Consider the following 27,642-nt stretch of genomic DNA (forward strand, 5'->3'; position numbering starts at 1 on the left):
AGCGAGGGAGCAGTGGCCCTTGAAATTTGACATGAAAACCCATATTATTCTAAGATTGCTATAATATACCTAGTAGAAAAAATGTGTACTTACTGCCACCTTTACATACTTCTCCATGGTCAAACTTCTTTTGTGTTTCTGTCTAGGTCGAGGAAAGATAGTCGGGACAGAATGGTGTCATTTGTAAATAGAATAGAGTAGAATCTTTATTCTCGTTGTCATTGTTAACAAAGAAATTGTGAAGAAATGTGCCATCCTTCAGGACAATACAATAAAAAAAAAAAAAAAATTAATTAAGAAAGCAAACACTAACCCACACACACACTCCCTCACATGCATATACACTAGGTCCCCAACTAACAAACACAATTGGTTCCAGACGACCGTTCTTAAGTCAAATTGTTCTTAAGTAGGGGAAAGGGTAATATTACCAATGATATAGGTACTACATGTACGTGTATACATATACAGTATATGCGTATGTATGTAAATATGAGTTTGGATGCAGTAGTAATATTAAACCAGGATAATTAATGAAAAAAACAATAATAAAAATGATATAATAATACGTAATGATAAATGTTATTTACGTTTGAAGAGGAGTGGCCGAGCATACGTCGTCGTTGTGGTGGTGGAGGAGGAGATATTGAAGAAAAGGACAAATCGTCATCGTTAGACTCTTCTAAAAGAGGTAGTGTACTGTGGGTGGTGTAGAATTAAGCAGCCTATTAACTCTTCATAAACTTTAATCACACGCTCTGTCCGGGTTGTATCATATACTGTAGCTACAATGTAGCTTTCTCTCTCCTCCCCTCCTCCTCCTCTTGTTCTCTCGCTGTTGGTCCCATTAGCAGTGTCACAGTGCCCTCTGCTGGTCAAGCATGTACCAGTATAAATGATGGTCTTATAAGGCAAAACACATGAAAATATAGATCAGTCGGCTTGTGTTCGTATCTCCGAATGTTCGCACGTCGGATGTTCGTTAGTAGGGGACTTAGTGTATTAAAAGAGTAATTATTGCAGAGAATAGAGAGATTTGGCAGCGTCACAACTCCAAAATACATATAATAATATACACTGGTCACTCGGTGGCAGTAATGTTACTATAATGTTGTGTGAGACACACAAGCAACAGACTTGATTGTTGGAAAAACAGGCTTTTATTGCAACTTTCATTGATTGACAACAGGCACAATAATCCGGAATAAAAATTCATAATAAAACACGTGCAACTGTTGCGGTCTTAACCCACACCAAGCTAAAACTCAACTCTGTCCTATAGCACTGGGACACATTTACAGCAACACACACAAGAGTCTTATTTATGTCTTAAATGTCTTATTTTCTCTTATGTCTACTATATTGGGTAATAGGAGTATAAGGGTGACTATAGGGGTGTTATTTAATGTCTAATAATGTTAAAAACCACATTTAGAAGCAGGTAAACAGGTTTTTTATACTCTAACTACGAAAATATTCAATTTATAAATAAGGAATCCTACTTCTCAGAAATGCACTTATCACAGTCGGGTCTGGAGCCAATTAACTGCCATAAACGTGGGATTACTGTAACACAGGACGTATGCCTTTCAGTGTTACTTTTCACAGGAAAAAAAAAAAGATTGTTTTGGTGTCATGAGCACTTATCATCAAACAAATTTACACACTAGTCAATGACAACACAACTGAACACAAAATGCAGTTTTTAAATGAAACTTTTTATTATGAAGGGAGAAAAAATTTGTTTGTGCTTATATAGGAAGAGTGGGTCTGGGGAAGGAACGAGGAGGAGGCCCGTAAGAGAGCTGCTGTCAAATACGGAGTGAAGTCAGAGGACATCAGTCTGACTCAGGGTGACTAACCATTTAAATACCATTTCCACGTCAGTTGAAATATTTACATTTATCAAAAGTTGTGGAAGATACTAAGAACTGTTTTTGGCAAATGCGCTTACAGTCGTCCTTCGCCACGTTGCACTTCGAATTTTGCACCTTCTGTCACAGTTTTCAAAAATATTACTAAAAATCATGCTATTTTGTAGTTGAATATTGCTGACGTTGGAGTTGTTTTTTCTGGACCGTGTACTTCCTGTGGTGGCTGTTGTCTCATCAATGTATTGTAATGGTGACTTTAAATGTTTTTACGCTCATGTTATCCTCCTATTACTGATTGTAACGCTATCGAAGTGTAAATGATAAAAAAGATCGTTGCAGAACGATTGTAGTAGAAGTGTACATCAGTAAGTTATCATTCCAGACTGGTAAATTTCCAAACAAAATGAAAATAGCTATAGTAGTTCCAATTTTGAAAAATGGAGCGAAACTGCAATTTACAAACTACCAACCAGTCTCCTTATTACCGCAATTTTTACCAAATTATCGAAATGCTATTTAACAACAGGTTGGACAAATTTATTAGTAAGAATGAATTACTCACAGAAAGCCAATACAAATACAGAGCTAACATTTCAACCTTCATTGCACTGATCGAAATTACAGAGGAAATTACCAACAGTATAGACCACAGACCGCAGCTGCAGTATCTTTGGATCTAACAAAAGCCATTGATACAAATAATCACAACATTCTAATTACAAAATTAGAAAGGTACAGAATCAGAGGGTTAGTTTTGAATTGGGTCAACAGCTACTTAGCTAACAGGAAGCATTATGAAAGCTAGGAGAATACACATTCACAGAATACGCAAGTTTAAAAATTACATGAAAAATCACAAAAGAGCTAATTTTAAAAAGTCACTGATGAAATGGCTATACTAAAAAGATGGTTTGATAAAAATAGATTCTCCTTGAACCTACAGTAAGTAAAACTAAAATAATGCTATTTGGTAATAGCAGGAAGGATACGCATGTACAAATACAAATTGACGGTGAATGAAAATACATTTTTGGGGATCATAATAGATCAAAAATTTATCTGGCAATCGCAGATTAAAAATATACAACATAAGGTGGCGAGAAATACCTCAATATTGAATAAAGCAAAATTTGTCCTGACCAAAAATCACTCCATACCCATTACTGCTCTCTGGTATTACCATATCGAACTTATTGTGTGGAGATAAGGGGTAATAACTGTAAAAGTTATAAAATTTGCTGACCTAGTACATTTTCAAACAGCTAAAATGATGCATAAAGCAAACAATCTGCTACCCAAAAATGGCATACAATACTTTTCAACAAGAGCAGAAATATGATCTCAGGGAAAAACTAAACTTAAAACATATACGTGCTAAAAACCCACAGCATTTCAGTATGTGGAATCAAAAAATGGAGCGGATTGAGTAAGGAACTCAAACAATGCACCAAGATAATCAATTTCAAGAAACAACACAAACAGTTGATGTTTGCAAAAAATTGCATATTTTTCTCATGTATTGATTTGCTTTTGTGTATGTGCACTCTGAGTCAGACCCTGATGTTCTGGATACATGGTTCTCCTCTGGGCTGTTTCCTTTTGCGATGCTGGGCTGGCCTCGGCAGGTAACTGCACTACCTCCAGCAAAATGGCAGCCGAACTGATGCTGCTTCACTGTAACCACAACCTCCTTTCCAAAGACCAGTGACCTTCAACGCTTCTACCCGCTCTCCCTTCTGGAGACCGGCAGTGATCTCATATTCTTCTGGGTGGCGAGGATGGTAATGCTGGGCACAGAGCTGACAGGCCAGTTGCCTTTCCAGCAGGTATATAGATAATAAACTCAAAAGCAAAATGCTATATTCATACTTTTAAAAAAATTGCATATTTTGTTCTTTTTTGTATTTAAGGTTCTGCTTCACCCTTTGGTGCGAGATAAGCATGGCAGGAAAATGACAAAATCATTGGGAAACGTCATCGACCCCCTGGATGTGATACATGGAGTCTCCCTGGAGGTGTGTGACACCTTCCACAGTACAGTAATCCCTCACAACTTCGCGCCTCCAATTTCATTTTTCATTTTTTAAAAAAATATATTAATTAACTCATTCAATCCCAAAGACGTACTTATACGTTTTTATAAGCCCAAATGCCAGATCTCAAAGACGTATTTACACGTCCTTTACGTTTTTTTGCACGAGAGGCAAAAAGAGGTGATGACACGATTGCACAGTAAAAGATGTCACTTTTAAAGCGGTTTTAAGCCATAAAAACGGTTACAAGTTGGCAGAAGTGCATGTGATAAGAGCTCGACATGGATCTTTTGCATGTAAAAACACACTCGACAACAAGGAGGAAGTGGAAGAGCATGGAGGAGTGTAGCGTGCAGAAGGTTACGCATTGTAGGGAAATTTCAACGCATGCACACGTACACACGCACGCACGTGTACACACACAGTCTAGTTTCAAATGTGAAATTGTAAATAGTTCATAATGTTATATTTGTAACTAAATTATTTTGATGTAAACAACCATTTTTTGTATTGTGTATGTTGTGGAATAGTTGTTTACATATTTGAGCTGTCACAACAAAAAAATTGTGTCGAAGTGAAAGTTATGCTTGAAATGCATCTTTTCACAAAAAGCTGGTTTCTGCCTTTTCTTTTGGGAACTGATTTTTTCCTGAAACTTACCTATGTTCTACTGCTGATTACTAAAAACTGAAAAATGGTAGGAACAAACGTTTTTGTATGATGAAAAACGAGAGTCTAACCGTTCTTTTGGTAGGTTCCATGTTTATAAAGTCATAGAACACAATATTCTGTGTGCCTTGAAAAATCAGTCAAAATCGTCTAAAATGGCCGGCACTGAAGGGGTTGAATTTTGAAAAATGGCCGGATTGAATGAGTTAATAAATCGGCACTGTTTCATGCTTGACTACGGCCTCTTTTATCAAAGCATATGCATGTGTAAGCCAAATGTACGTAGTTTTGGCCCAAATGAAACATTTTCAAGCATAAAAATAACTAAATGAAGTAAAATACAAATATAACATGCATTCAGAAGATGCATTCAGACTTTGTGATGATATGTAGTATTATACACTGGGCACTATGTGTCAGTAATGTTACACTGATGAGGCAATAACCATTGCAGGAAGTATTGGAAATTAAAATAAAACAAACAACAAGGAACTCTTCTAATGCTAACATGTGGGAGTCTATATTATTGCTTATTACTTATTTTGCCTTATTATGTCTCCTATATTGGGTAATAGGAGATTAAAGGTGACTATAGGGGTGTTATTCCATGTCGAGAGGGCTCTAATAATGTTAAAAAGTGTATTTAGAAGGTGGTAAACAGGTACCAAAATAGTCCATTTAGAAATAAGGAATCCTACTTGGTGGAAATCCACTTATTGCGGTTGGGTCTGGTACCAATAAACCACCATAAATAGAGGCATCAGCAGTCATTTGGACATTTGAATATTTATATTTTCTACACCATGGGTGTCCAAAGTGCAGCCCATGGTTTTTAATGGCCCTTGGCACATTCTAAAAATATAATTTAACAAAAAACTAAATGAAAAAAATACAGTGGAAATGGAACAGTCAGCAGTAATTTTACAAGAATTAAGTCAAAATATTAAGAGAAAAGGTTTATGACAAAAAGTTGTAGTTTTAGGAGAATAACATTGGAATATTATGCCAATTTTTTATTTTTTATTTTTAGTACCATACAAATATTAAAGAAAAATAGTAATAATATTAGGAAAAACAAAACAATGAATAAAGCTGTAATTTTTGGAAAATTAGGTTGCAAAAAGTTATAGTGTAATTATGAGAAGACGAGAAGAATTATGATGTCAAAATTGTAAGAGAAAAAAGTCCATTCTATGAAAAAGAAAATCACAATTTTACAAGAATAAACTCCTAGGAGGAAAAATAATGTCATTTTAGTGGCATAGAGTTCAAATATTACAGAAAAAAAAATATTTTTAAAAGTTGTAATATTATGTGAAGCAAACAAAATAAAGTTGTAATTTTTGAAAAAATGGGTTGAGGTAAAAGTTTTAATATTATGTGAATAAAGTCATAATATTATGAAATGAAAATTACAAATATTGCTAGAGCCAAAGTTGTATTAGATTTGTTTCAGTATTTTTGTTTTACTTGTTACCACATTGTTTGGTCATTAGGGGGTGTTTTGGATGCACTGTTCATGTTTGGGTATAAAAGGATGACTGTGACGTCTTTCCGGTGACGCAACCGGGAAAAACTGTTTGTTGGATTCCATGGATTTTTACATATTGGATACACCGAGCTGCAAACAGTGGTCTTTTATGGAAGACAATAAAGCTGCAAGTATGATTTTATGTTCATAATTGACTTTCCCACCGGCAAACGAGCCACGCGTCAGAGAGGTTGAAATATTTGAAACATTTATTTAAAAAAACCAGCATGTTGATATTATTTTATCCTTTCCGTCAGGGTCTTTATAGTCGTCACAGACATTTGCTGATGTCGCCCTGTATGTTTCTGTTGTTTTGTTGTTGTTGTTGTTGTTGCTGTTGTCCTTGTCTCTCTCTTTTTAATCAGCAGTGCACATAAGGGCATTTAGATCAACACTACTATCTGCCCTAAAGGCTGGACAAAAAAAAAAAGAAACTGCCAGCAAACGGCTAGCTTGACAAATACAATGTACTGCACACCTAACAAGTACTAAGTGATAAACGGACGGCTGATTGTGAAAATGCATCTTGTATGATATTTGTGTTTTTTCCTCCCAGAGGCTCCAACAGAAAGTTATGGAGGGGAACCTTGATCCCAGGGAGAAGGTGGTTGCCATGGAAGCTCAGGTCAGATCCTTTATGAATGACGGCGCATGCTCATGACCTTTTCTCTTATCTAACTGCTCCATCTGCTTCCCACAGACGAAAGACTTCCCTCAGGGGATCCCTCAGTGTGGGACTGACGCTCTGAGATTTGCCCTTTGCTCTTACAAGATACAGGGTGAGTGATGATCGTCTTACACAGCAGAAAATTATGTTTGGAGATACGGATACGATGCAAGAAGAGAAGATGTGGTCTCAAATGGAATAGAAACCCCAACTTCTTTATTGTAGTAATGACAACTATTATGAGTTTGGTTAATTGGTAAATAATCCCCGCTTCTGTGATACTTTTTTCATATGACATATTTTGCACATAAATGTCACAATAAATAATAAGGGGGGTGTCCTGTTCGGCCTGCGACCTAAAGTCGGTTTTGAGTTTTGGCCCCCTGTGCTGTGAGGTTGACACCCCTGGGCTATACATTCAATGATAGCTAATGTTAGTAGCTAAACTTGGCCAAACGCTATTATTAGCTGACAACAAACAGCTAATGCACATGTTACATCTTACATAGTCAAAGCAGGAGGAGGTGGGATATCATGCTGCTGTACATTTAAATGTTAGCGCCCTCTATAGGCAGCTGGAGGACTCCCTGCATACACTGCCTTTAAAATACAGCATGTGTTTTGGAAGAGACTTCAAACATTGTTAAATTTGAAAGGTACAACAGCAAACTATACTTTTTTTTTTTAACTCTACCCTTTGTTTAGGAGAAGACATCAGTCTCTCATTCTCTCAGATCCTGAACTGCAGACACTTCTGTAATAAAATGTGGCAGACACTGAGATTTACTCTGCGAGCGCTGGATGGCAACACTGGACCAGTGGGGATGCTGAAGGAGGTACCACAGTCTTTTTGAACTGTAGACACAGAAAAAGAAACAGAGTTTAATTTCAGTCAACATCACAGTCTGATTCCTCACATGATTAGAGTTGTTGTGTTGGCAATGCTCTGATGTCTCAGATGAAGTATATTTGACATGCATATTATTATTTTGGATAACAACATGAGCACAAATGGGTTTGTAAGGTGTAATGAAAAGGCCTGCTTCCTTCTACAGATGTTTGCCCTCAAATGTGCTGACTTGCATTAGGATACAAAGGGAGGTTATATGATGGGAGAAACACAGGAAGTCTGTATTGTTCATCCTGCCCCGTGCAACACTTTTTAGCTGTCAGTGTGACGCTTCGTGTTTGGCTTGGACCTCACATTCACATCCAGACACAGAGGCAATTGGGATTGCCAACCCTCTGAAAAATAAATAACAGACACCTTGTTGGCAGCAGGCTTGTGCAAAATTCTCAATTTGAACGTTCTGTTCATTTTCATCCCACATTATGTTGCATTGCAATTAGAATTAGAATTACAGGAAGTGGAATTACATTCGCTGGAAGAATTTGTCACGTTTTAAAACAAAGGTTTTGACCTAAATATTGAAAATACTTTCCAAAGACTAAAATTAAACACACATTTATTCCATTTTGAATACAGTAATCCCTTGTTTATGGTGGTTAATCGGCTCCAGACCCAACCGTGATAAATAAATTTCCGCGAAGTAGGATTTCTTATTTATAAATGCTATATTTTGGCAGTTTGGGCATAGAAAATCTGTTTACAACCTTCTAAATCCAAAGATTAACACTATTAGAGTCCTCTAGACATGAACTAACACCCCTATAGTCACCTTTACACTCCTATTAGCCACCATAGTGGCCATAATAACGTAAACATAAATAAAACCCATACTCGTGTATCCATCCATCCATTTTCCTCCGCTTATCCAGGTCTGGGTCGTGGGGACAGCAGTCTCAGTAGGGAAGCCCAGACTTCCCGGTCCCCGGCCACCTCCTCCAGCTCCACCGGGAGGAGACCAAGGCGTTCCCAGGCCAGCTGTGAGACATAATCCCTCCAGCGTGTCCTAGGTCTGCCCCGTGGCTTTTTCCCGGTCGGGCATGCCCGGAACACCTCACCAGGGAGGCCCGAGCCACCTCAACTGGCTCCTCTCGATATGAAGGAGCAGCGGCTCTAATCTGAGCCCCTTCCGGATGACTGAGCTCCTCACACTCTCTGAGGAAACTCATTTCAGCTGCTTGTATCCGCGCTCTCGTTCCCTCGGTCACGACCCTGTGTGCCTTGTCAGGGTTACTTAGTGGAATTTCTTGCCTTCTTAATGGAGTTGGGAACATCAGTTGTGTTGTGTGTGGCCTGTACTGTATTTGTATTTTACTTCATTCAGCCATTTTGTTTTGCTTGAAAATGCTTAATTTAGACAAAAAAGTGTGTAAAACGTTCTTAAATATGCATATTTTACTAATAATAGTAATAGTCTTCAATAAGAATAGTAATCAACCATGACACAGCATGATTTATTCATATATTTTTTAAAAATTGTGATTAGAGTGAAGTTGCAAAATTCAAAGCATGAAGTGGCGAGGGATTACTGTATTTGGATCAAGTAAAGCATTCTGGGAAATGAAATATTTTCCCACCATTTTCCATCGTTTGAAAGTTAGATTACATCAAATTAAATTATCTGTTCTATAGAAGATGCTTTTGTTCTTAACGGTCGATGAAAAAAATTTACATAAGGTTTATACTAATAATATTTCTATGATGTGCGTCAAACAGTCGTGTATGGAATATTTTGGAATACACCAACATTATCAACTGGAATTTGACTTGCAATTCTACTTTCAGTTTGCAATCTCAATTCAATCTCCATTCAAATTCATTGAATTGGAATTTGGGAGACGTTCTCAATTCAATTTGGAATTTTGCACAAGCCAGGTGTCTTCCTTTTGTGTGAAACGATTTGTATACTGTTTGACTCAAACCTCAATTGAAATAGATGGATGTTTTGTAATACGAATACATTAATTGTTCAATAATTAGTTTTTAAATGAAACTTGTTATTGTTAAGCCCTGTGTGAAAAAGTGATTGCCCTCCCTGTTAAAACATTTCTTAACTGAGATTAATTGAGATCTATCAGTGTGGAAAAGGTTATAAAGCCATTTCTAAAGCTTTAGGACTCCCGCGAACCACAGTGAGAGCCATTATCTACAAATGACGACAACATGGAACAGTGGTGAACCTGTGGCCGGCCAACCAAAATTACCCCAAGAGTGCAATGACGACTCATCCAAGAGGTCACAAAAGACCCCACAACAACACCCGAAGACTGCAGGCCTCACTTGCCTCAGTTAAGGTCAGTGTTCCAAGATGAAAATCGCTGCTGAACAAAAAGAACATTAAGGACTCAATTTTGCCAGAAAGCATCTCGATGACCCCCAAGACCTTCGGGAAAATGTTACGTGGTTTGACGAGACAAAAATTGAACTTTTTGGAAGGTGTGTGTCCCATTAAATCTTTTTTTTTTTTTTTGTCCCATTACATCTGGTGTAAAAGTAACGCCGCATTTTAGAAAAAACATCATACCAACAGTAAAATATGGTGGTGGTAGTGTGATGGTCTGGGGTTGTTTTGTTGCTTCAGGACATGGAAGACTTACTGTGATAAATGAACCATGAATTCTGCTGTCTACCAAAAAATTCTGAAGGAGAATGTCCGGCCATCTGTTGATGACCTCAAGCTGAAACCAACTTGGGTTCTGTAGCAGAACAATGATCCAAAACACACCAGCAAGTCCACCCCTGAATGGCAGAAGAAAAACTAAATGAAGACTTTGGAGTGGCCTCGTCAAAGTCCTGACCTGAATCCTATTGAGAGGCTGTGGCATGACCTTAAAAAGGTGCTTCATGCTGGAAAACCCTCCAATGTGGCTGAATTACAACAATTCTGCAAAGATGAGTGGGCCAAAATTCCTCCACAGCGCTGGAAGAGACTCATTGCAAGTTATCACAAACGCTTGATTGCAGTTGTTGCTGCTAAGGGTGGCCCAACCAGTTATTAGGTTTCGGGGGCAATCACTTTTTCACACAGGTTTTGATTTTTTTTTTTTTTTTGGTTGATAAAAAAAAGTAGAAACGGCAATTTGTGTTCAATTGTGTTGTTATTGACTAGTATTTAAATTTGTGAAACATTTAAGTGTTTGTAAACATGCGAAAAAATAAGAAATCAGGCAAACACTTTTTCACACCATTGTAGCATCACTGTGGCCACTGGTAGCACTTTGGCAGGCTTGGTGGTTCCTGGCTTGTTCCTGAACATGCTAACCAATTTGCTTTCATCTGAGTGTGACAGTATGGGTCTTCTTCCAGACCTTGGCAAAATGGTGATACATCCTAATAACTTGTACTTAAAAATTAAACAAATTACGTAGAATTGTTTGAAGTGATGATGTTGGAATCTTTAGTTTTCTTTAGTTGGAGTTCTTTAGACTTCCACATTGTAATCAGTACAGTAATGTCTCGCTACTTCGTGTTTGAAACTTCGCAGCTTCACTTTCAAACACATAATAATTAATAAATCATCGCTATTTTGTGGTTGAATATGTTGAATATGCATATTTTACATATTTTGGGCCTAAATTACGCATTTTCAAGCATAAAAATGGCTAAATGAAGTGAACTGCAAATTTAAGGCATTCAGAAGATGCATTCAATTCAAAGATGCTGTGGTGATGTGGAGTATTGTACTCTGGTCACTAGGCGTCAGTAATGTTACTGGAATGTTGGGTGAGACACACAAGCATCAGACTTGATTGCCGGAATAACAGGCTTTTATTGCAGGTTTGAATGATCTCACAACAGGCACAATAATCCTGAACATGGGTTACCGTTGCACCCGCAACACACACAAAGCTAAAAATCAACTCTGAACCCTCAACGCCACTTCCTGCCTGTGCCACTCGAACACATTTACAGCAACACACACGAGCATGAGTCTTATTTATGTGTTATTATGTCGACTATTACGGCTGTCTTCGACTAAGGATTTTCAGAGTCGAATCTGATTTGTTAGATTTTGTCAATAGTCGACTAATAGTCGAATATAGTTTTTTTGCAAAGATCGGTGATAAAAACGTTAGTGCTGAGTAATCCAATATCCAAAAGCTCCAGACCCGACATGAACAAAATAATAATTACAAAGCTGAAAATCAGGGAGAGACGCTGGGCTTCGCTGCGTGTACGTGCCGCATAAGTATCCGAGTTATAATAATCTTGCATAAGTATAGGTCTTCTGCTTCAATTCTTTAATTATATGTTATAATATATGATTATATGTTGTGTTGTCATTCCATCCTGGAAACAGAACGGTTCAAATAAATCGTTTCAGGTCCTAAATGATTACAACATTCAAGCCCATGATGGCTGCGTGTAAACCTGTGTCTTTTCCTTTTTTGTTGTGCAGACAGCTCCACTGACTAGTATGGATCGATGGATCTGCTCCCGACTGTACAGCACAGTAGCCCAATGCCAGAAAGCCTTTGAAGAATATGACCTGCACACTGTCACTGCTGCCTTGTACTCCTTCTGGGTCCACAACCTGTGTGATGTTTACATGGTGAGGAAAGATGCACAACTTAGCCTTTTGGGTCCACTGGGACCCAAGTAGCACGAGCATAGAAGTGTTTTCAAGGCAAAAAAAGATCTGAGCTAAGCTAATGTAGTCATGGTGACATATCAGCCATGCCCCTTTGTGTGTATGCATTGTAGGAGAGTGTGAAGCCTCTGCTGCTTGAGCATGGGGGGGAAGCAGCGGTCACTCAGGATGGAAGCAGAGCGAGATTGGCGGCCAGCGTTATCCTCTATCACTGTGTGTCCACGTCTCTGGCCCTCCTCTCCCCATTCATGCCATTCATTACAGAGGAGCTGTGGCAGAGACTCCAGCCCTTTAGAGATGAAGCTGCAGCCCAGGGCAGCTTGTGTCTGCAGCCTTACCCGCACTCCTCTCAACTGGTACCACTCATGCACAATATCACAAAGTCTTTGCAAAGTACACAGCAAAATATTGGCTGCTCTTCCACCAGAGGGGGTTATTTTCTACCTTCATAGGACCATTTTATTATGTTGCCAACCGCCATAAACGAGGGATTACTGCGCGTGATGATGGTGCACCGTTGCCAATGTTCACTCGAATCAACATATTTAGTCGGAAACGCATTTGTCCAGCAGAAAGCCACAAACAAGCAGCATCACATGGAGGTGGGACACAGCGCAGTCGTTTGTCGTTTACATACCAGTCAGTCTTCTCTTTAAGCCGTAAAATGTGGAGGTCTTGTCTCGGTACAGTCCATCACCTTTCTCTTTTGTGTGGTCCATGTGTTTGTTACATTGTGTATCTCCCAACTCTGACATAAACAGCTGTTGCCCTAAAAATGGCGACCTCGGCCCACAATGGATTGTGCGATCACGTGCAAGTATCGTGAGATTTCGTGATCCAAAATGGCACCGTAAAACAAACCACGTGCCATATGGCACGCTAACCAAGCGTCGAACGCAAACCAAGGCAACATTTTATCAAAAATTTGGGATGTTAACCAAAAAACACACCAACCTGGGCAGTACAACTGTATATTAGGTATAATAAGAGACAATAAGACACAATATAGACTCACATATCAGAGAACTGGGAGTAGCCCGAACTACTTTCTTAAATCCCAAAAACTGACCAGTACTCGGCTCACGGGTCGAAGTAGGGGAAAAGTCACTGTTGATGCACGACGGTGCTGATGGGGATGTCATACACTTCATGTAAAAAAAAATCCCAACTATCCCGTTAATGTACACAACATCTGCTGCCTCATTTTGTATTATATCAATTTGCATACACAGTAGTCCAGAATGTTATGAAGAGTGATAAGATGAATTGAAACTGCCTCTCACCCCCAAAAAGAAACATATCCACAGCATTTCAACCCTGCCACAAAAGGAGCAGCTGACATCATGTTAGTGATTATCTGGTTAGCATAGGTGAGAGTGTTGACAAGGACAACGAGTGGAGATGACTTTGTCATCCTGACTGAGTGGGAATATCAGATTAGAAGCTTTAAAAAGCGGAAATCTTTGTTTTTCCTCTGTTAACCATGGTTACCTGCAAGGAAACAGATGCAGTCATCATTGCCTAGAACAAAAAGGGCTTCACACGTTGTTTGAGGTACTCAGAAGAAGGTTTAAAAAAAAAAAAAAAAAAGGTGAGCACTACCATCAGTCCTGTGTCACTTGTGACATTCTCAAAACCTTTGGCCACAACTGTCCAATAAGCATCAAGGTCTTTACTTTGATACCAACGTAATCCATGTAGACCATGCACATGCACAGAAAACTAGAATTTATTTTGGCCTGTCTTTTTCTAGCAGTCTTTCTAGAATCTTCTCTAATGAGCAGCTTTTGTAGCCAAGGGAAATGTGCTGGCGTTTGAAAATGACACGGAACTATGTCAACTACTAATACTTTTTTTTTTTTTTTTTTTTTTTTTTTTTTACATTTTCCACTTGTCAAGGATTTTAGCTGATAGGTTTATTGTGTTTCCTCCATCCTGCCAGGAACACTGGTATTTTCCAGAAGTGGAAAGAGATTTCCTTCTGGTCAAGGAAGTGATCCGAGTGGCTCGCTCCCTCAGGGCCCAGTGTGGTATGACCAAAGAAAAGCCTGACAGTAAGTTTTTGCTCGTAATCAGTGTACAACATCAACACTTTGCTGTTCATTTGTAGTGGAAATTGTCGTTGTGTACTTCTTTGCAATGTTTGTGTGTTGCAGTGTGGATTGTGTGTTCACTGAGTCAGGCCCAGGTTCTCCTTCACTTTGAATCTGCTGTTTGGACTCTGAGCCGGGTCTCTCGTATGAATATTTTCTGTCCTGAAGAAGGGGAAAGCCTTTCCTCTCTCAGCTCCTCTCCTCCACCAAAAGACTGCCTCGTTGGTGTGGTGGACCACACGTGTCAGCTGCACCTTCTTGTTCAGGTATCAGCGTGTTTGTGGTGAAACTGTGCTTCTCATAAACAGCTGTTGCAAAATGACATTCCATATGTTCAAATTGTTAGTGTAATTATCTCACACACATCATGTCAAGCCAGGCCACAAAGAGTGGCAAGAGTGAGCAAAGAGTGAAGTTGATACGAATAATATGGTTTCTCGCCTGTATCACAAAGCTGAGATGCGTTTTTTTCTTGAAATTAATATACTGTAACTTCTCAGCATATTTACGTGTGTAGCTTTACAAAATATCAAAGTGGCAAAGTTCCATCCTTTCATTTTTCACTATGTGGCCCTCGCTGGAAAAACGTTTGCGCACTGCTGATCTGGTGTATGAATAATTTAAAAGAGGTTTTGGCCATATCTGTTGTTATGTAAATGCAGTGGCAGGCGGTGCATTTGGTACCAGGGCCTTCAGTGGAGACCAGCCAGAATTGGTTTCAGTCAACACTGTGAGGGCCAGTATCATTAAAAAATAAAATAAAAATAAAAAGAAATGATCTGTGATGGGGTTTTGACTCACAGTTAAGCAGAGGCAACACAACCCCTGCACCATGCTGGCATTTCGAGCCAGGGGAATTCCAGCACAATGAGTAACTGCTGGGTTTCCGCAATACTGTATTGATAATAACGTAAGTCCTGGGAGTGTCATGAAACATGACTTGTCCTGCGATAATAAATGAAATGAAAATGAACTCTGCTCCATATATTGCCATGTTGAATGTGTGTCTCTCGCCTCTAAACAGGCAAGAACAGAGTTCACTCTGTGCATTGGTTCAGCACCTAATCAGAATCAGCTTTATTAGCCAAGTATGCTTACACAAGCAAGGAATTTGACTTTGGTTAAATGAGCTCTCACTGTACATATACACGGCACTTAAGAAATAAATAAAAATTAAGAAGTAATTAAAGAGTAAGATTGAGATGTGCAAAAGGGATAATAATATAATGACAGTGCAATTCAAGTAAGTGGGTGCGTGATTAATAAACCGGGACATTATCTGTATTTACTGTGTACAAAAGACAGTATTTACATTAAAGGAAGAAAAAAGGATTTTGCATTCACAAGATTTTTTTTTTCTCGCTTCATAAAACAACAGGTTGAACAGAGTGAACCCTCTTGTCATTCATACAGTCGCTTTGTCTCTGTAGATGAGGTGCGGCCACTAGCATACCCACAGCAGAAGAGTGTAGCCTAGTGAGGACAGTGCAAGATAACGCTGCCCGCAGACACCACGTTGGTGACCCCTGGGCTATATGATATGAAAGAGGAACCATAAAATTTCGACAAAAATATATTTGACATACTTTTTCAAAATTACTGTTGAAACTTAGAAGGAACAGGCGCCTTCTTTAAGGACAATTTGGATGCGAGATCAGTCTGATGGCGCTCCAGCAGGAACCCCAGGGAGTCTGCAAACCTGGTGTTCGCCACCGCCGATGAGCCGGCCGGCCATCCAGTCCGACAAATCCAACTACACGGGCCTGAGTTTTGGCTAATTGGCCGCTGCCTGACCGATGATCACATAGCGAGCTGTGAAAATTCACCACACCCTGCCAAACTAAAGCTTCTTAAGGCACCAACCCCGCGAGATATTTTTCGTGGCATCTTTTGCAGGGTGCAAAACTTATCACTCTCACAACGACAGGAAGTTCCACACGGCAGACATGCGTGTTTTGGCTTTGTGGAGTAGCCAGGAGACGGTTGCTATAGGCTGGATGCTGCAATGGGGGTGGAGGCGATTGGCATTATAAAGCAAGTATCGGCATATGCTGATACCATGCTTTTTTTACGGCAATCGGACGATATCAGTCAAAAGTGCTGCGCCATTATTCAAACTGTCCACTTAGGAAGCAACACAGATTGACAATCAATTTCACAATCTGTTGAGCAAATGGAAGCAAAAGTATTTCATAAGAATATTCCATTAATTCTGATCTAGGATGTGTTATGGATGTGTTCCCTTTATTTTTTTGAGCAGTATATATATATACATATATATACACACGCACGCACACACACACATATATACACTCCTGATCAAAATCTTAGGACCAGTTGAAGAATTAGCCTTTTGCACATTTGGATCTTAATGAGGTTTTAAGTAGAGCTACAATATGCAAAAACAAGAAGGGGGAGTGACACAAAAAGCACTTTGAAAAAGTAATTTATTGAACACAACAATTAAACTGAAATAGGCTGTTTATCAGCTGACCAAAAGTTTAAGACCACAGACTATAAAAGCCAAAAGACAGTAAGACAGTCATTCAAAGTTTTTTGAAAAATCCTGAGCATTATGGAACAAAAAAGTCAAGTGGTAGAACCCCAAAAATCAAGGGGAACATGCAGGATGGTCCAAAAGAGTGATGTTATTCTCCCTGAAGAAGTCCTTGGTCAAGCGAGCATTGTGAACTGCAGCGTTGTCCTGTTGAAGAACCCAGCTGTTACCACACAGACGAGGGCCCTCAGTCATGAGGGATGCACGCTGCAACATCTGCACATAAGCATCCGCCGTTTGATGACCCCGCACCACCTGAAGCTCCTGTGTTCCACTGAATGAAAAAGCACCCCAGATCATGATGGACCCCCTCCACTGTGCCGGGTAGAAAACGTCTCAGGTGGGATCTCCTTGTCATGCCAGTAACGTTGGAAGCCATCTGGACCGCCAAGGTTACATTTTTTCTCATCAGAGAATAAAACTTTTTTCCACCTTTCAATGTCCCATGTTTGATGCTGCCTGGCAAAGTCTAAACGGGCAGTTGTGGCGTTGAAGGAGACAAGGTTTTTGAATTTGTTTTTTGCTTTTTAAACCCTTTTCCCGCAGATGTCGTCTGATGGTTATTGCACTGCAGTCGGCACCAGTAAGGGCCTTAATTTGGGTGGAAGACCGCCCTGTGTCTTGATGGACAGCCAATTGGATCCTCAGACTCAGCTCAGGTGTGACTTCAGCAGCCATGGCACGCTGCAAGAGGCCTTGCTTATGCAGCTCCACAATCTGACCACGTTGAAAAAGAGAAAGCTTCTTAGCTTTAGTCATCAGGAGGGCATGACAGTGTGATTGCCTGACAGAAAATGACAATTTTGAGCAGATTTTGGCTTTTATAGCCTGTGGTCTTAAACTTTTGATCAGCTGATAAACAGCCTATTTCAGTTTAATTGTTGTTTTCCATAAATTACTTTTTCAAAATACTTTTTGTCTCACTCGTCCTTCTTGCTTTTGCATATTGTAGCTCTACTTAAAACCTCATTAAGATCCAAATGTGCAAAATGCAAATTCTAGCAATTTTTCAACTGGCCTTAAGATTTTGATCAGGAGTGTATATATAGTGTGTGTGTGTGTGTGTGTGTGTGTGTGTGTGTTATGTAATGTTGTTACCCATTGCAATGATCTCACAGAGTGGCATGAACATTGACAAACAAGTGGTCCAGCTCACCCAGCGTAGACGCAAGCTTGTCCCCAAGCTGGAGGAGATCCTCTGCAAAATCCAAGCTCCAGACTACCTGACCAAAGTCCCGGCACAAGTCCGGCAGCAGATGGACAGTAAGGTGAGCTCTGCGCACATCACTGGCACTCTTAAAAAGATTCGAAACTTCCAACATAAACCACCCACATTGTGCTATTTCTTCTCAGAAGCCACCAATGATATCCATTTATTATTTCATATTCCCTTCATTTTGGCATACAAGTCCAAACAGAATTTATGAACCAACTAAACTGAATGATTATAAATTCTGAAGTATAAAGTCATAGTTTGGCTGAATGGCTTATTTGTGGAAATGTTGTGGATCAGTGTTATAATGCATTAGTATGAAAAAGAAAAACATGTTTTAATATAAACAGTGCCCTCCAGAACTACTGGAACAGTGAGGCCAAGTACTTTATTGTTGCTGTAGAGCAAAAACATTTGGGTTTGACATCTAAAGATGACTATGAGAGCAACATTTCAGCTTTGATATCCAGGTAATTACATCGGGATCAGATACCCAACTTAGAATAGAGCACCTTTTGTTTGAACTCACCCATTTTTCATGTGAGCAAAAGTATTGGAACATGTGAGTGACAGATCTGTTTGTTGCGCAGGTGTGTCCTTTTACGTGGCTTATTTAATCAGTAAGTAGCACTGAATGTCTCTAGGCTCACATTCAGATGAGGTAGGATAGGTTTTGCCTGTGTTGACTGCATTTAGAGGTGAAAACAACATGAAAAGCAGACACTTGTCTCTGGGTGAAAAACAAGCAATTGTGAAAATCCATCAGAAGCATTCACCAACATTGACCATTTGGAGTGTCCAAAAAACAGCAGAAATGGGGGAAAGAGCAAAGTTGATAAAAAGGCTTTTTCACCTATATGACAAAGCTGAGATGCATATTTTTCTTGAAATATAAATAACTTATTAGCATATTTACGTGTGTTGCAAAGTTGCATCCGTTCATGTTTCACTATGTGGCCCCCCCTGGAAAAACCTTTGGACACCCCTGACGTAGAGCAAGGAAAACATCAGCAGTTGATGACAGAAACATTGTGAGAGCTGAACAAAATGATACAGCAGAAGATGCAAGAATCGGAATGCCAGGCTGGAATTTCAGTCACTTCAATCAGTTTCAGAAATCTTTTTTTCTCAGAATTAAAAAAAAAAAAAGGCCTCATTGTTCCAATACTTGCGGAGGGCACTGTGTTACTGCACCGTATAATTGAAAATCCACAACGCATTCATAGATTTAAATATGGTCATGCGTCCTCACTGTAACTGTGTGCAATCAAGAACACCCTGCTGTTTGTTTGTATGATGGAATGTAAACTATTGTATCCGTTCACTTCTTCCATTTGCTCCTGGTGTGTTTAGATGTCAGCCTTGGAGCAGGAATTGAAGACCATAGAGGATCAGCTGAAGGTGCTGCAGACATGCAAATGATGTTCCACCAGTGAATATTGCTAAAAGGTCATACTGATGCTCATAATAATCACTACAACAAGACCAATCATGCTAGCAATAGTAGAAATGGTTTTAGTTGGTTTTTTTTTCATCATGGTTTAGATCAGGGGTGTCCAAACTTTCCAGCAGGGCCACATAGTGAAAAAATGAAAGGATGCAGCTTTGTTATTTTGTAAAGCAACACATGTAGATATGCTAAGAAGTTATTTATATTTCAAGAACAAAGTGCATCTCAGCTTTGTCATACAGGTGAAAAAGCCTATTCTCTAATTTACTCTTGTTTTTTTACCCTATTTTTTGCTGTTTTTTTTCATTTTACAAATATTTGTTCTTAAATAATGTTTGTGCATTAACTTCTCAGGATATTTTCACTTTATTCCAATTACAATTATAACTTTTTTCCCTCAACCTAATTTTCCAACAACTTTTCATTTCTTATAGTTCGACTTCCAAAAATATCTTTCATGCTACGAACATGACGTTATTCTTGTAAATTACAACTTTTTCTCATTGGATTACAACTTCTTTCTCTTCATATTTTGACTTGATTCTTGTAAAAGTACTCCTGATTTTTAAATGTTTTCAGTTTTTTTGTTGTTGTCATTAAATTATATTTTTAGAATGTGTTGTAGGCCACTAAAAAACATCCATGGGCTGCAAATGGCCCCCTAGCTGCACTTTTGGACCCCCCTGCTTTAGAGGAATCCTAATTCCGGAGTCTGCTTTGACAGTCGCCTATCAGACTAACGTGGTTCACGTGCGTGTGATTGGACAGACACATGCTTGGATTATGTTTGGGAGTGAAAGGACACACAAATGCACGATGCCATAAACAAACATGCTGGTTCACACACACAAATATCTTCAGATGTGTCCACAAATCTGCATATGCAACATATGTTTATTGAATATTTATGAATTCTCCAACTGGGTTATTGAAAAATGACGAATAACAGGGATATGTGTGTACTTAATTGTATAATGTCTTAAAATATAATGCATATATTCTGCATGAATCTGTTGCCTCCCAGAGTCTGCAAAGTTCCAAAACAGACACCAAAATGTTGTAAATGCTTCCACATCACAGCCTGGTGAAGCCAGCAGGACACATCATCTGCAAAAAGCAAAGACCCAATTCTGCAGCCACCAAACCAGATCCCTTGGCGCACCCCCCACGGGATTCCTCAAGGGATATGCTCTAAGGCCTTCTGCAAGTCCATAAAACACGTGGACTGGTTGGGCAAACTCCCATGCACCCCATGTGTATAGAGCTGGTCCACAGTTCCAGGACCAGGAAAAAACACACTGTTATCCTTTTTCTTTAGCATATCCGGGTCCAGGTAGTGGGGGCAGTAGTCTCAGTAGGGAAGTCCAGACTTCCCGGTCCCTGGGCACCTCTTCCAATTCCACGGAGAGGACACCAAGGTGTTCCCAGGCCAGCTGTGAGACACAATCCCTCCAGCGTGTCCTAGGTCTTCCTGGGGGCTTTCTCCTGGCTGGATGCCCTGAACACCTCACCAGGGAGGCGTCTGGGAGGCCTCCAGACGAGATGCCTGGGCCACCTCAAGTGGCTCCGCTCTATGTGAAGAAGCAGCGGCTCTACTCTGAACCCCTCCCGGACAAACGAGCTCCTCACCCTATGAGAGTCCAGCCACCCTACGGGGGAAAACTCATTTCAGCTGCTTTCGTTCACAACCCAAAGCTCATGACCATAGGTGAGCGTGAGAACACAGAATCGACCAATAAAAGACCTCATTCCCAACCTGGAGGGAGCAATCCACCCTTTTCCGACTGAGAAAATGGCCTCTGATTTGGAGGCCAATGTTCACCAGAAACAGGCTCCTACTCCGGTTGTACAAATACCGTCCACTGTCCACAAAGCACATGTAAACCGTCTGGGCAAACTCTCATGTACCCTCCAATAGCCTTGCTGGTCCAGTGTCCCGCGACTGGGACGAAAACCACATTGCACCTCCGACTAACGGTCGAAAAGTAAAGTGGCCCCGCATCCTTTTTTTTTTTCTTCCCGAGTATCCAGCAAGTTCGGGCACCCCTGTGCTAAGGGACGTTGTAGCAAGTCGTGGTCGGGATGTGGGGGCAATCACATACAAATAAAGACCACTTCAAATATGTGCACAAATATCAAAATAGTTGATTTTATTTATAATGTTTGAATGTTACAAACACATCGGGCAGTGTTTTTCATCACCATACAGACAGTCCATGGATAACCTCCCAAAGCTTGACACAGTACAACGATGATCATATCTTCAACACTTCCTCGTTGCAGAAACAAAAGAAAAAAACTGACAATCATTGGTTTTTCAACAAACCTAAGTTGGCCAAACCTTGGTTTGGCTGTCATGAAGCGATAACGGGCCCTGCTGTCAGGGTGCCAAGTCAAACGTCACTCTCTGCTTGGCTCACGTCTTCCAACTTCAGCTTTCGTCCTTCACCGTGGTTATGGACAGACCAAGTTTAAGTGGTGAAATTCAGATTACCATTCAGAACTTTGACAAATATTAAATTGTTATTATGCTGAAATGTTAAAAACATTAAAAAAAATTAAAAAGCAATCGTGGACGACATTTTGAAAAAGACTGCATCAAACCGAGAGATTGTCAGTCCACCTAATGGCATCTTCAATACTCCTACCAAAATGATAAATCCGTTTTTGTTTTGTCTGTCAAACAGAGAAGAAGTGTGTGTGGCACCATGAAGAAAGAGCAAGTGCGCTGCTTTCTTTCAGCGTTTCAGTGGTGAGAGTGCAAAAGACACTTTGGGAAACGTTTAGATAGAAAGTGAACACACAAGTCCGTTTAAAGCAGGCTGAACTCCAGGAGATCTCCAGTCTTGTAGCTGAGCCAACTTGTAGGAACAACAAATATGAACTTGACTTCTAGTTGCTCATTTGGAATCAGAAATGGTTGCATGAAAGGCAAAAGCCTCGAGATCAGGGGTGTCCAAAGTGCAGCCTGGGGGCCGTTTTTGGCCCACGGCACAAAAAATTACAATTGAAGAAAACTTAAAAATCAACAGTAATTTTATGAATAACATCAAAGTATTGTACAAAAAACGTAATTTTATGAGAATAATGTAATGAGCAAAAATGTCATTTTAAAGTTGAAATTTTAGTCGTCACTCGCCACACTGCAGTTCAAATTTCACGTTTTAAAAAAACGATATCATATATAGCGGTGAACGAGACACTCCGCTCAGGAGACGAGACCATAGACGAGACTGGGTCTACGACAAAGAGACCAGACAAGATTTTTAACATTATTTTTAAGAAAAGCACAATGAAAAAATCTGACTGGACAGTCTTTTTAACAGAGCCACAAAACAATGCAGGTGCATTTTGAAAGGTCTATTCATGATATTGCCAACATTATTTGACACCAAATGAACCACTAATGTTACGATGTCACATGTGAATGATACACCTGCATGACGCTTTTAACTCAACTGCTTTCTACGAATTGAATCAAAGTTGTAGCTGCTGCTACTAATCATTGACGTTTCTGTATAGTTACGTAAAGACGTGAAATAGATTGCAGATTGCTTTGTTTTACGCTAAAAGAACTACAGTCCCCAAGATGCTGAGAGTGCGGAAGCAGGAAGTAGCTCAGAGCAGACACGACATCACATGTTTTGATAGAAATCTTATGCAGCGATCGTGTTCTGGTCTGAATCTTGAGTACAGCTTCTGCTTGGCCATACGGCAGCCGTTTCAACTCAGATGAAAAAAAACAGCCACACGTCAAGGGTGAGTGGCGCTGACAACACTGAGGTGGGATTGCAAGGTTTATAGTGTGCGTAAAGCACTTAATGTGCGCTTCCACTCTGCCATTTAAATAATGTGTGTTATTCACATTGGCGATGCCATAGTTCAGCTGGCATGGGAAGCCGTGAGATAGCTTATCTCTAAATGACAGTCATACAGTATTTTAATCTCACGACACCGCTGTTAATAATTAGAATTTTACACATTTTTGGCCTCAATGAAGCATTTTCAAACATAAAAATGTACAATTTCCGGTGTAAAAGCGGCTACTTTTTTCTCGTGCTTTGAACCCTGCGGTGATGCGGCTAATTTATGGTCACCTTCTAATCTCACGACATCTTGTACATACTTCAAAACAGCCATTTTGCGCATTCTGCGCACACCCTCATCATGGAAAACACCAGCTTTGAAGTTAATGGCAATCCATCGCGCAATGTTTGTTCCCTGACAGCGTGGATCACTCTCAAGAAACCCACTAGCACCAACGGGTTTCCAAAGGCTGCGTGATTAAGACAGCACAAGCTCAAGGGCTAGTTTGCCTCTAAACGAAAGTCTCTCAGACCAACAACGAGAAAGAGACGACAACACAGCAAAGTACGTGACAAAGGAATTATGAGGCTGTTAAATTCCGACACCCAAGGCGACTTTTGTGGTTTTAGTTCACAGGAGGAGGACGAGGACAGCAATTAATGACTTTTTTGGTTGGCTACTCTTTAACCAGCCTTATTACACGCACTGTTCAGAGAAGACCATTTATTGAATTAAATTTCATGAAATCTTTGTGTAACATCGTCCTGTGTACTAAACACCTGTGGCTTATAGACAGGTGCGCTTAATGGATCACAAATTCAAGTACATCAGCTAAAAGACATTCAGAAGTTGCATTGAAAGACACGCTGATAGGTAGTCTTCCACACTGGTTACCAGGTGTCAGCAGTGTCCTCATATCTACTATACTGGGGGATAGGAGTGTAAAAGGTGACTATAGGGGTGTTATTTCATGTCTAGAGGGCTCTAATGTTAAAAAGCTCTATTTAGAAGGTGGTAAACTGATTTTCTATGCTCTTAGCTATAAAAAATATTACATTTATAAATAAGGCGTCCTACTTTGTGGAAATTCACTTATCACGGCCGAGTCTGGAACCAATTAACCGCCCTAAACAAGGGACATCTGTGTTATGAAAAACAAAACAATGAATAAATTACCAATTTTTGAAAAATTAAGTTCTGAAAAAAAGTTGTTACGAGAATTAAGTCATATATAACAGTGGTCCCCAACCCCCGGGCCGCGGCCCGGTACTGGTAAAAAATTTCCATTATTTTTAATGTTTTATTTTGAAAAGTGGCCGGATTCTCTCCGTTACATCCATCTCACTTGACGCATGTCCATTGCGCGTGTGCTAACTTTCTCTCGCCGCACAGAAAGACTACTACTGTATTTTTACCATTTTTCTTTCGCCTCATATTTGGTGTCAAATGCTGATACTATGTGGGAATGCATAAAGGTAAGTTTTGATGACTTATTGAGTGCTAATGTGCGCGTTTGTCTCACGTTCATTCATGCGCACTGCCTTGTACCACACACGTCAAACAGCGATGTAATCATCTCTCTGGAAAAACTTGGCTGGAACTTGAACTGGTGGATGGTGGGTCGGCATTCATTTTGTGCTTTTAATTTGATGCTATTCATGTTTTAGTTTTACACAATAAATAAGATCAAATTAGATTGCTTTAATATACGACCCCTCCCCGGTCCGCGGGACATTTGTGGGAACACAAGCTGGTCCGTGGGCCAAAAAAGGTTGGGGACCACCGTTATATAAGAATAAAGTTGAATGAAATAGGAAATGAAATAGGTTTTTTTTTTTTTTTTTAGTCGTAACATGAGAAACAAAAAAAGTTGCATTTTTTGGAGAATTAGGGTGGGGAAGGTTATACACTAGGTCCCCAACTTACGAACATCCGACATGCGAACATTCAGCGATACGAACACAAGCGGACTAGTCTACTTTCTCATGTATTTTGCCTTTTAGTACTGTAACTCCATTATTTATACTGTACATGCTTGACCAGTAGAGGGCACTGTGACACTGCTAATGGGACCAACAGAGGACGCGTTAGACGCTGGGGAGAGAAAGCTACATTGTAGCTGTACGATGCAACCCGGACAGAGCGTGTGATTAAAGTTTCTGAAGAGTTATGAGGCCTGCTTAATTCTACACCACCCACAGAACACTACCTCTCTTAGAAGAGTCTAACCATGACGACCATTTGTCCTTTTTTTCAATAACTCCTTCAACTCCACCACAACAACGTATGCTCCACCACTCCTCTTCAAAGGTAAATAACATTTATCATTATGTATTATATCATTTTTATTATTGTTTTCATTAATTATCCTGGTTTAATATTGCTACTGCATCCAAACTCATATTTACATACATACACATATACTGTATATGTACACACGTACATGTAGTACCTACAGTATATCATTGGTAATATTACCTTTTCCCCGACTTAAGAACAATTCGACATAAGAACGGTCGTCTGGAGCCAATTGTGTTCGTTGGTTGGGGACTTTGTGTATAATATTATTAAAGTCAAAATATGAGAATAAATGCATAATTCTACGAAAAGAATTTACTAAAGATTTAAGAAGTTGAAATATTTTAACTTAAAAAATAATAAAAAAAAATCTACAAAATATCAAAGTGGCAAAGTTGCATCCTTTCATTTTTCACAATGTGGACCTGGCTGGAAAACGTTTGGACACCCCTGGATTAGTTGTAGAGATTTGAAGAGCGGAGTTGATGTCTGTTCCACGTGAGCAGTTCCCAAAATGATAATTTTGATGATTCTTGGCTTCCAGTTTATCACAGACACTGAAACATGACATTTCCGGGCTGTCTCCATTCCAAATTGTTCTCTCCTGCCAAACTTTATTTACAGCTGCTGTGGTCTTGTGGATGTGTCCGCTATGGACAAATGGAATACAAGAATACACCAAAGCTAATGGGACTGGAAAGCAAGGCACTTTGCCAAAAGTGGTTGAAGCAATGTTCAAAAGGTGGAATTTTCCTTTCAGGGAAGTTTGAACTCTGAACTCTTAAATGGTCTCGACACTAGCTGATCCTGAGTGAGAAACAGACCAGCTCACAGCCCCACTGGAGTGCAGTGGGAATTCCTTGTTGCTGTTTGGTCTCCAAAAGTGTGCTCAGACTAGGACTCTTTTCATCAACCGTTTCTTTATTTGGATCAGCCTCAGCTCCAGCTGACATCGTACTGCGTCCAACCTTCTGGCGGAGCCAAGAACACCCTTCGACCTCTGTAAAGGAAACTGACAACACCCCTGTAGCCTGTCCGTGGGACTCCAGATTTCAAGTCATCCATCACCCCCAGATTTCGGGCAAGAACTTTGAAACTGTCCCTGCTTGAATACTTAACTCTGTAAGGACCCGGTCCTCTTAAACTTCCTCCCTGTTGCAGCTCCTCCATCTTCACCAGTGGGGTGCCGTAAACCTCTTTGATAAACTTTTCATCATACTTCTCTTTGAGCAGATAAGACAAATCTTGTTTGGTAAAAGGCACAAATTCAGTGTTAAGTCTAATATAGCGCAGGTACTGGTCAAAGAATTGACCTAAGCTGACGCCTTTGCGGCCAAAAGTGATAGTCCGGGAGATTTCTGGCCGAATGCATGAGCGGTCCTTGCGCTGCTCTGGCTGACGCATCCAGTCGTCCCAGAAAGCAGAAGGCCATTTGGGTTCTAATTCATCCCACAACTCCTTTAGCAGCATCCAGCCCAGACCAGGGAAAAAATCAGTCCTGTGGAGAAGATGAGTTTTGGATGGATCCACTAAGGCGTCTCTGCCGTTGTCATTCCAGGCAGATACACACCACAGGGTTGGGTCCGAGCGCAGGACTGGGTAGAGAGCTCTGAAGTACTCAAAGAAGTCTGGAGCCACCTAAACATAAAAAAGGTAGAGAACGTTAATTGTTCAAATTGCCAAATGAACAAAATGGCAAAAAATACAAAGTTTATTAATACAGTATCTGACTTGTGTGCGCCTTCAAAACGCGGAGCCTGGGAAGTGACGTGTGACATCTGTTACCAAGAGTTGACTGTTAGCTGAGTGCTAGTAGCAGGTTAGCAGTGAACAGAGTGGCTGACAGCAGCTCCTGTGTGAATGTTCACTGCATGTGTTCTCTGCTTGTTAATACTGTAAAGCCATGCAAGTGTAACGTTAGTCTCTCCTGAACCGCCAGCAGTAGAGTAATA

At 40.0% G+C, this 27,642-nt stretch overlaps 2 protein-coding genes across 4 annotated transcripts in view; one reads left to right on the forward strand and one right to left on the reverse strand.

The window, feature by feature from the left end:
* The window catches only part of vars2 (valyl-tRNA synthetase 2, mitochondrial), a 51,095-nt gene extending 30,501 nt beyond the window's left edge, over window positions 1-20,594 (forward strand). For both annotated transcript variants that reach the window (XM_054764207.1, XM_054764206.1), the window contains 13 exons: window positions 1,760-1,853; window positions 3,429-3,499; window positions 3,575-3,700; window positions 3,785-3,889; window positions 6,664-6,732; window positions 6,808-6,886; window positions 7,480-7,610; window positions 12,081-12,233; window positions 12,386-12,628; window positions 14,215-14,326; window positions 14,429-14,631; window positions 18,041-18,190; window positions 19,489-20,594. In XM_054764207.1, coding sequence (XP_054620182.1) covers window positions 1,760-1,853; window positions 3,429-3,499; window positions 3,575-3,700; window positions 3,785-3,889; window positions 6,664-6,732; window positions 6,808-6,886; window positions 7,480-7,610; window positions 12,081-12,233; window positions 12,386-12,628; window positions 14,215-14,326; window positions 14,429-14,631; window positions 18,041-18,190; window positions 19,489-19,557 — 1,605 coding nt within the window. In that variant the 3' untranslated portion in view covers window positions 19,558-20,594. The remainder of the gene's footprint in view (window positions 1-1,759; window positions 1,854-3,428; window positions 3,500-3,574; window positions 3,701-3,784; window positions 3,890-6,663; window positions 6,733-6,807; window positions 6,887-7,479; window positions 7,611-12,080; window positions 12,234-12,385; window positions 12,629-14,214; window positions 14,327-14,428; window positions 14,632-18,040; window positions 18,191-19,488) is intronic.
* The window catches only part of mgat1b (alpha-1,3-mannosyl-glycoprotein 2-beta-N-acetylglucosaminyltransferase b), a 28,414-nt gene continuing 18,742 nt past the window's right edge, over window positions 17,971-27,642 (reverse strand). For both annotated transcript variants that reach the window (XM_054764209.1, XM_054764208.1), the window contains exon 3: window positions 17,971-27,328. In XM_054764209.1, coding sequence (XP_054620184.1) covers window positions 26,627-27,328 — 702 coding nt within the window. In that variant the 3' untranslated portion in view covers window positions 17,971-26,626. The remainder of the gene's footprint in view (window positions 27,329-27,642) is intronic.

The sequence above is a fragment of the Dunckerocampus dactyliophorus genome, chromosome 20 (genome assembly GCF_027744805.1).
Source record: "Dunckerocampus dactyliophorus isolate RoL2022-P2 chromosome 20, RoL_Ddac_1.1, whole genome shotgun sequence".
Taxonomy (NCBI): Eukaryota; Metazoa; Chordata; class Actinopteri; order Syngnathiformes; family Syngnathidae; genus Dunckerocampus; species Dunckerocampus dactyliophorus.